The 9,464-nt window shown below is 33.5% G+C and overlaps 1 protein-coding gene and 1 long non-coding RNA gene across 2 annotated transcripts; both read right to left on the reverse strand.

Moving 5' to 3' along the window:
• Window positions 1-1,271: 1,271 nt before the first annotated feature.
• Window positions 1,272-8,667, reverse strand: LOC132057282 (uncharacterized). Its single transcript, XM_059449817.1, has 8 exons — window positions 8,528-8,667; window positions 6,767-7,261; window positions 5,359-5,533; window positions 4,250-4,535; window positions 3,322-3,394; window positions 3,159-3,249; window positions 2,420-2,499; window positions 1,272-1,930 (listed from the first exon to the last, which is right to left on the reverse strand). Exons 1-8 carry the CDS (start codon window positions 8,624-8,626, stop codon window positions 1,679-1,681), a joined length of 1,551 nt encoding a protein of 516 aa, XP_059305800.1. The 5' UTR covers window positions 8,627-8,667; the 3' UTR covers window positions 1,272-1,678.
• Window positions 4,555-5,352, reverse strand: LOC132057283 (uncharacterized). Its single transcript, XR_009415122.1, has 3 exons — window positions 5,114-5,352; window positions 4,788-4,859; window positions 4,555-4,728 (listed from the first exon to the last, which is right to left on the reverse strand). It is a non-coding gene; the product is annotated as an uncharacterized LOC132057283 (long non-coding RNA).
• Window positions 8,668-9,464: the final 797 nt, after the last annotated feature.

Raw genomic sequence — 9,464 nt, forward strand, 5'->3', positions numbered from 1 at the left:
CATAAATATGCCCTCAAATTTGGCTTCAGCTGGCAAGTATGCCCTACAACTTTGGGTGTGCACAATTAGGCACCTCAGCTTGTATAAAGTTGAACAAGTAAACATAAATGTTGACGTGGCACATAAATTATGGAGTGTCTAGATTATCATTTTGTCAGTTGCAATGTTCAACCGACAAAGTGGAGACAAGTTGAGGTGCCCTACTTGTGCATACCCAAAGACTTGCCAGTTGAGTCAAGTTTAAGGGTCTGTTTATGCCGCCTTTAAATGTTGCCTCCTTTTGATGGGTCATTTGTATTTTCTGTCCTGAAGTTTCTGCATATTGACCTTTTAAAAGTCGACTAGAAATCTTTGTTGTAGAGAAATTTAAATTTTTCACATGACAGTAATATCATTTCTTTACATCATTCCCATTTTAAAGGCTTTTAAAATTTGGATCCAGATGTGGCTTTGCTGTAGTTCAATTTGATGTTTGGAAGTCAGATTCATGCAAAGAGAAGGCATCACACGTAAGGATAATATTACTTACGGTGTGTTTGGTATGAAGCAAAATGTAATATATATATATATATATATATATATATATATATATATATATATAGAGAGAGAGAGAGAGTTAATGTTCTCCGAGAAAATCAAAAGTGCTTGTTCAAGGAAAAAATTAGTGTTTTTGCGTAGTAACAGTAAAAATCTGATTTCTAGAAGCTAAAAAATTAGTTTAAAATTAGTTTTTTCTCCGAATCACTTTTGGAACTTTAACCACTCATAAATTACTGCTTTAATATTGGCTAAAGTGGTTTTCAAGTTATTTAAACACAAACTGCTATTCTTCAAAAATAATTTTGTCGGAAAGCACTTGTGATAAAACACTTATCAAGATGAGCGAATCTGGCCAAATAGGCTATTAATAGAAAATAATGTCCAATAACATTTATATATAATTTAGGCAAACACTGTGAAGGTGGAGGTGGAGGTAAGGTGAGTTGAGGGTTTGGCAGTGAGGGTCGAGAAGGCGTGGGGTGGATGGAGTGTTGGGAGTGAGAAGACAAACAATATAGAATGCCACTTATGAAACTTGTTTTCTCTATTTTCACCAAAAGTCATTTTTTCGATTTTTAAGAACTTATTTTTCTAGTAAAAACGTTTCCAAAACATTTAAACCAGCAAAACATGAAAAAATTAGAACCCTCCTACCAAACACATCTTAAAGTAAGAGTAGGCAAAATTGTAGCTTCTTGCCTTGTGTTACAGAGTACTTAATGTATAATAAGTAGGGAAAATACTAGTGAACTGTAACATATGAACAAAGATGTGGCAAGCAATTAAACAGAAAAGTAAGAGGAAAGATACAAGATCAAATATTGTAACAGAAAATGAGGTGGAGAACAGATCCTTGTAACATCCTGGTACATACATTATTTCAGTTTCCTTTCATGCACTGCCTATCTAATGGAACAATGAACGGCTTGTCTTTTGCCTACCATTCCTTAACCCTGAGAAAGATCCTCCACTTGGATTCATTTCAAGTCTCGAGTTCTGGTTTAGAATTCTGAAGCTCGAACGAGAGCTTTGATGTAATTCAAAACTGTACAGTTATGACTTGCAATGACCAGCTATACACTCCAATCATTTGCTTACAAGAGACAGAAATTATTCTCCTTTGGATCTTGATACTATGTCAATTTCCATGAGCAACTCCAGAAGTACCAGCTTCAGCTCCATGCGTTTGGCTTTCTACCTGAGGCGTAGGACTAACTTCTGATGATTGATTTGGCCGCGCCCCTTCTTCAGAATCACGTTGCTCATTTGACCGAGAATTCCATCTCGTCCTCCATTTGAAAAGCTCAAGAAGAATAGAAGTCCCACACATTACACCTCCAAAACCCGCAAAGGTGGCAAGAAGAACAGATAGAACTGCCTGCACTCGAAGCTACAACCCCGAGAATAAGATACAGAGATTTAGTATTAGATGGAGCTCGAGGCAATTCGAGAGAATCGGATAATCTTTTTTCTTTCTGATTAAACACATTTAGTCCTTCAGTTATTGATAAACTCTTCTTTTGGTCCTTATAATATTTGACTAAACACATTTAACCATTAATTAATTGAAATGCGTATTTTAGTCCCTTTATGTAAGAAATATGTCGTATTTGTACTATTTTAGAACTATATTATCATCAAATATGAAGTAACACCACAAACTTATCATAACACACGATTAATTAAGCAGTAGAACAATAATAATTAGGGTAAATTTGTGAATATTCACTAGCAAATGGATTAAAAGTGCATATCTCAATTAATTGAAGGTTAAATATGCCTAGTCAAATATCACAAGGACCCAAATCATAATTACCAATAATTGAAGGACTGAAAATGCAATTAAAACCTTGTTTATTTGAGCTGAAGCATTACTTACCAGTGAGTAGAACAAATGAGCAAACAGAACCACCAAGGCAAACTGAATAACAGCATAAACCCAGGCAAATCGCCTTTGTACTGAACACATAAAGCATGAAAGTTTATATGTTATATTATTGTATGGTGTATAGCAGCAAATAGAAGTGAAAGTGAAATCAACACTATCAAACTTAAATTGACAGAAGCTTGTGAGAGAAAATGACAAAAATTGTCCCTTATCTTTGGCAGTAGGTTCAAAGTAATTCCTTAAGTATCACCTAAGCAGTTTTAGTCAGTTAGATATTTCCTAAACTCTAATTGTTAAATTAAACATGAAGTGTAAAAAAACATTAGTCAAAAGCAACAGTCCATCAAAATCCCAGAAATCGCAACATCGAAATACACCAGACACAAAAAATAACTGAATTGCACCTTAAAAATTTGAACCAGACTGAGAAATAGACCGAAATAACATAAACTGCAAATATAAGTTCTCGTTAAATATTTTCTATTTTTACAATAAAATTCCGGTTAAATTTAACAATCAAAGTTTGATTTATTTAACAAAGACCAAAAGTGCTCATTTTTGACATATTTAAAGGACCAAAACTGCTCAGGTAATACTTAAGGGACTACACTTTTTTTTTTTTTTGACAATGGTAACATAAAGGGACTACTTTAAGCCTACTACTAGAGGTAAGGTACCAATTTTGTCATTTTCTCAAGCTTGTAAGCCGGAGTGTGTTTAGTTCATGTACCCATAGTTGTTGCTGTCATGGATGCAAGGAGACCCAAGATGCATGAAAAGGGCAGAGATATAGCGATCGCGCCGGACCCCATTCTGGTAACCTGTAAAACAAGCACAATTGAGAACCCTTCTCTGGAGTAGGATAATATATTACAGTATTAGTCTTTACTCACCAAAAGCTGCTCCAGAAAACAAAAGTAGGCAAGCATGCTGACAATGACTAGAACAGGAACATCCTGCCAAACCCTGTAAGCAGTTTGCAAATGTCGAGTAAAATACCATGTAATTCTAAATTAAACGGTTCTTCGTTTTGATAGGCACCATGTGAGCTATTTCCTCATAAGAAAATAATAGAGAGAAACAAAATTCATTTCAACAAAGAAATGTCGCTCAACATTAAATCATATTAAACTAAGAAGAATATAGTACCTCCTACGCCCCAATTTATGTGATGCACTTTGATTGGACATGGAGTTAAGAAAAAAAGGAAAGAAAGAAAGGCTTTTGAAACTTGTATCTAAAACAAGTCAGAGATATTTGAGTGGCTATAAACCATCTCATTAAGCTTAAGCGTAAAATGAAACATTTAAAGTTGAATTATTTCTGAATTTGTAAGTGTATCTTTTTTTTTTTTTTTTTTTTTTTTTTGGGACAGGCTAAAAAGGGAAGTGCATCACATAAATTGGGACTGAGCCACTGAGGGAGTAGTTCCCAGTGATTGTTGCAAAAGCGTTAAAAGGTGCAGGCACATAATGAAGTTAAGTAGAATCCACAGCCCCCGGTGTCACCCCCCCGCCCAAAAAAAAGGAAATAAAACTTTTTTGTAGGGATCATCTGACCTTCTTTTTGGGGCGTATTGAGCTATAGTCCAAATGATTAGGAGGACTACACTACTTTGAAAAATATATCTCTTTTTCGGTTTAGGTGGACCGTGGACCACACCATTTTGAAAATAATATTTACAATCCTCTTTGGAAAAAAATACGTTCTTCCATTTTATTTTTTTTGTAGGAGAGGGTGTCTAAGGTCTTTCATCTCAAGAATTCATCCACAAAAGTCCAATAGGGAAATTATTTATATTTATAATTGTAAAAGAAGGACCTGTATCGGGCAGATTGAACTTGAGCTCCACTTCCTCTATGATTAGTACTTTGAATCCGCAAAAGAGTGACAGGTAAATTTCGAACCTCTTCATTACAGACATCACAAATCTTGTTGCCTTTTATGCTAAACCATTTTATAGCACATTCTTGATGAGCTAAGGCTAGTTCACCTTTACAGCTACATTCCATCTTCAGAGTTTCCGAACCTTCACCAAGTTCAACGAAGCAGATTCTGCAAACAGCATCTTCTTGAGTGATGTCTTCACCAAAATTAGTGTTTTCATCTGAACCATAATACTAAGAGAGGTGTAGGTTAGTTATCCCAAGTGAGTGAAAAAGAATGTTCAGGCAGTAAATGCTACATAAGAGTACTGTCATGTCTTCCAGCTTTAAAGAATATTCTCTGTCCAAATATAGATCAAGTACAATATCCAAAAGCTACCAGATTTTAAACAATGGTTGTATGGAATATAAATGCTCTAAGTCAACATATAAATGCAGTCTATCAGAAATCAATATCCTATAAACATGATCACCAAGCAGCCAACATTTTATAAACGGAAAGTTGCAGTCTATCAGAAATGGCGTACATATTCCTATAATCAGCCCTTCATGATCACTCAAGCAGCTCACTCAATCCGACCCGAATTTTTTTTTTTCAGCAAAGAAAAATAATATGGATAATTTTTCCAAAAAAAATATAAAAATATTCCGTATTATTTTTACCGAAAAAAAAAAATTCGGGTCGGATTGAGTTATTTTAGTGAGTAAAAAAATTATTTGAGGGTAAAATAATGAAGGGCTAGGATGATGCATTTTATAAATGGCCAACATATAATTATAAATCAGGGTATGAATGAACTATTTTTCAAAGTTAGTATGTTTTATAAATCACTATCTGTAGTATGAAATCCTCGGTTGTATGGCTCTCTAAATATAAGTTTAGACAGCACTCCACTATATTCCTTATGCAGTTACTTCTTTACTAAGTTTGTAAATTCAGACATAATAAAACATCAAAGACTTAACTAACAGAGAATCACTGTTTGCAGAAGCAAGCCTTTATTGTACAAAAAAGAAGGAAACATGATTAGAGACATAAATTACCTGCGCTAAGAGTTGGATTTGCATTTAATGATGATGCATCATGTCTTGTCACGCGAGGAGTAGAGGGGACTACACGATAGATACTACTCCCTATGTAATCCATCTGTTTTAACATCCCATCTTTGATCAGTTCCGGCACTGAATGTGAGCGAGGTATGGGATGCACTCCTGCTTTCTAGAAAATGGTGAAATTTGTACGATTTTAGTTGGAGAAAATGACAAGTCCAGAGTGAATTGAGAGCAAAGGGAATCTTGAAGCTAAGTGAAATCACAAAGACTTCAATCTAACAAAACCTTCATAGATATGCCAACAAACCAGCAAGAAAATCCAGGATTTGTATATAATTATACATCCAGATAATGCATTTAGAACTGTAATTGGAGCAGAATAATTATGCTTGCCTTTTAACTACACTCATTTTTCGCTAGACCTGTCCACTTCCAGCAGATATAATTTTTCAATTTTGGCTAAAATTTGAAGATCTCAGTACTGACAAATTATGAGTTATACAAATGGCAAGTTTTTCCAAACTCAAAATCTTTGTTTCGACGAGCACATAAAAGGACACATGTAAAAACATCAAGCACTTAAATAGGAAAAGATGAAGAAGATAAAGACAAGTTTTTCTTTCGAGATTCCTACAAAAAATTTAAGGGGGTTCTTATAGCATGTTTGGCCAAGCTTCAAAAATCTGCAAGTGCTTTCTGTCAGAAGTGATTTTCCGAAAAGTACTTTTGGAGAGTAGCAGTTTGTGTTTGGCTAATCAATTTGAAAAACAATTTTGCCAATGTTTCAAAAGTGCTTGAAGCTACTTCTTTTAGCTTCTGAAAAACAACTTCTACTACTGCTCAAAAGCACTTACTTTTTCTCTAAAAGCTTGGGCAAACACTTCAACTTTCTAAAATAAGAACTTTTGACTTTCCAAAAGCTTGGGCAAACAGGCTGTTAATAATTCGCCTAATCTATTTGAATTATTTACGGAGAAGGTCCAACAATTCTAATTTGTAAAAAAAATCATTTCAGAATAAAAAATGGTCAGGTTAGTGATTTTCCATCATATAACCACCAGTTTGGGGATCTTCCGCTGGGGGAGAAAATGGCATGCCCCTCCAACTAGAATCCTAATAAATGATTGATAGGCTGAACGAAGCAACAAAATATGAAGAGAAAAACAAAAGAAGAGTCCACATTTCCTTGCTTGCATATTCAAAAGTTTAAGGATGCAAACATATGGTATACATAACTTGCTTTTTCTTTTCTTTTTGTGAGCGGTATACCCAAAGTTGCAGTTTTTTTAACCATTTATTACCGAAAATGTAACATAATCTCACTGTAAATTTTACAGTTAGCAAAAAGATAGAGATTTCAATCACACCATTAACCAGGGGAACAATTATAAGTACTTACAAATGAATCAAATGCTGCATTTCCGTAGCCACCATGTGTTGATTCAGGATTAGAGTGTTCAATTGGAGTTACAGGCAATGATGAAGTTCTTTTCATCTTCGGATTGAAAATTCTTTTAACGGATAGAGTCCTGAAAATTGAGTACTTGTCCTGCGTCGGAGGAGAGGCTCCAAGAGCTAACATTGCAGCCTTTTCAATATCCGCCGTCCGATTCCGGAATTTGAAACTTAATTTAGGGAGGAGAGACTTAATGGACGACTTAGCCCTCGATAACGAGGGACCTGGAGATTCATTTACTCTAACATGGCTAGGGCTCGGTGACGGTGAAAAAAGCACTCTTTTAGGAGTTTGAATTGATGATGGGGACATGTCTATCCTAACAAAATCTTCTGTTTGTCCATCGATTGTTCTTTCAGGTACTTCCAGAAGTAAATTTTGCTGCATTTGTCGTTCAGAAAGTTGCAGTTCCTCTACTATTTCACTTGATTCACCAACCTAAAAGATAGATAAAATTGACATAAATAGCCGTCCACCAAAATAATAGCAAGCAAATGTATGCTTTTATATTGATGTATAATAAACATAAAACATACATCTTTGATACATAATAGTGTATATTTCTTCTATATTTGGCTAGCGAATGTAATTATTTTTGATCGATCGACCAAATATGTGACTTGCCCAAGATATTAAGAACCAAAATACCAAAGTTACTACTCAACTTCTTGTCTCTTACCATACAAACATAACTGAACCAATATAATCTTGAAACAAATTTTCTGATACAAAATTTAGCATGTGGCACTAGTACCAAGAATTAGTTCCAACAAGTACAAAGAAGTAGGTGAAGACCCAAATCCACAGTTTTCCCAAATTAAACCAGTTTTAAAAAGTCCTTGTACATTCCTAAAACATCCAAAATCTTAAAAAACAAAGCATAACTAAATCCCTTTGCCCCTAAAAACTATTAAGAAAGAGAATTTGCAAAAGCAAAAAATCCAAGATAATCATAATTCAACCATGAAAAAGAGGAAACTGAGAGTACCCAAGCTAAAAAACTACTACTTTTTTAAGAATTCTAACACAAAAATCCCAAACAAGCAAGAAAATGATGAATACAACTAGATAAACACACACAAAATAACAAGAAATCAAGAAACAAAAGAGCCATAGCTTAAATTGAGAAATGGGTAAAAGCAGAAAAAATAGTAGATATATAACACATACAAAACAACCAACTTAGTGAACACTCACAAAATAACAAGAAATCAAGAAGAAGGGAAAAAAAAAAAAAAAGGCCATAGCTCAAATAAAGAATTGGTTAAAAGCAGAAAATATAACTCTTACAAACAAAGCATCCAAGTTAGTAACCACCTGTGTTCTTTCAGACTCTTCAAAAATATCGATCAGTGAGTGTCGGATCCTCCAAAAATAGTGTATTCTTGGAGGATCCGACACGGGTGCGACAACATTTTTGGAGAGTCTGAGCAACTTAGGTAAACACACAAAATAACAAGAAATCAACAAGTAAAAATAATGCCATAGCTCAAATTAAGAATTGGGTAAAAACAGAAATAATTAGCAGTAACAGAACCAACATACAACACCCAAGTTAGTAAACACAAACAAAATAACAATAAATCAAGAATTTAAAAAAAAAAAAAAAAAACTCACATTGAGAAATGCGTTAAAGCATTAAAATTAGCAACCAAGTTAGTACACAAACAGAATATAACAAGAAACCAATAAAAAAAAAACTACCTTTTCAATAGGAAGAGTTGGATCAACACTGTTGTTGAGATTTTTAGTACAATTTTTATCATCATCTTCAGCTAAACATCTCTTATTACTAGTCTCCATAAATGTCACAATTTTTTTTTTTTGAAAAAAAAAGGAACAAAAATCTTGGGAAGTGAATTAATGAAAAAAAGAAGAAGTTGAAAGATTTGATATTTGAGAGAGAAAAGAGAAACAAGAAAATAATGAGGAAGCACTGCTTTTGGGAAATTATAGCTAACAAACAATATAGTACTACTTATTAGTGTTGTTTCTTTTGTTGTTTCTTTGTGCTTCTGTTTTTTCTTTCTTCTTGTCCTTGACTATACTTATTAACCCCCTGTTTGCATGGTTGTTTCTTGTGGTTCATTATTGTTTTGTTTTCATTCATATCATATTTATTTCTATTATTTTTAAAATTATATTATATGATGTTGTAACTCCGTTGTTATATAATCATAAAAAAGTTCAATTTATGTAACCACGAATTTGATGATTTTTGCCTGATTACTTATTTCATTTACTCATTACACTTCTTACTTATTTTTTAAAGTTACTATTTTATCCTTTACCCTAGTTTTGTTAATATAGTATAAACTAGTGTGCTCAATTTTGCCTCCTTCTAATGTCAAGAGTCAACAGTAGTCGGTCAGTTATTATTCTGTCTTTTAATTGGAGTTATTCTAGTAATTATTGATATTTTAATAGTTAGAGTAGTTAAGGGTACGGTAATAAACTTACATGTTATTATATAATACCATTCAGTCAATCAAATATTATTAAATCACAACAAACGATAAGGTTATCCAAATATTCTATTCACTAATACAATACAATATAATACGATACAATACAATACATTATGAAACCATAGGTAACGACCATCAAAAAAGAGTGTTAGGGGACGTTTGGTTGGTTAACA

This window comes from Lycium ferocissimum, chromosome 5, assembly GCF_029784015.1.
Source record: "Lycium ferocissimum isolate CSIRO_LF1 chromosome 5, AGI_CSIRO_Lferr_CH_V1, whole genome shotgun sequence".
Taxonomy (NCBI): Eukaryota; Viridiplantae; Streptophyta; class Magnoliopsida; order Solanales; family Solanaceae; genus Lycium; species Lycium ferocissimum.

What these genes read in the sequence shown, in the direction of transcription:
- LOC132057282 (XM_059449817.1), bottom strand. Translation starts at nt 8,626, where the DNA reads ATGGAGACTAGTAATAAGAGATGTTTAGCTGAAGATGATGATAAAAAT. An exon ending in CAACTCTTCCTATTGAAAAG is followed by an intron (nt 7,262 to 8,527) that starts GTAGTTTTTTTT and finishes TCTATCTTTTAG; the next exon opens with GTTGGTGAATCAAGTGAAAT. An exon ending in ATGCAGCATTTGATTCATTT is followed by an intron (nt 5,534 to 6,766) that starts GTAAGTACTTAT and finishes ACCATTTTCTAG; the next exon opens with AAAGCAGGAGTGCATCCCAT.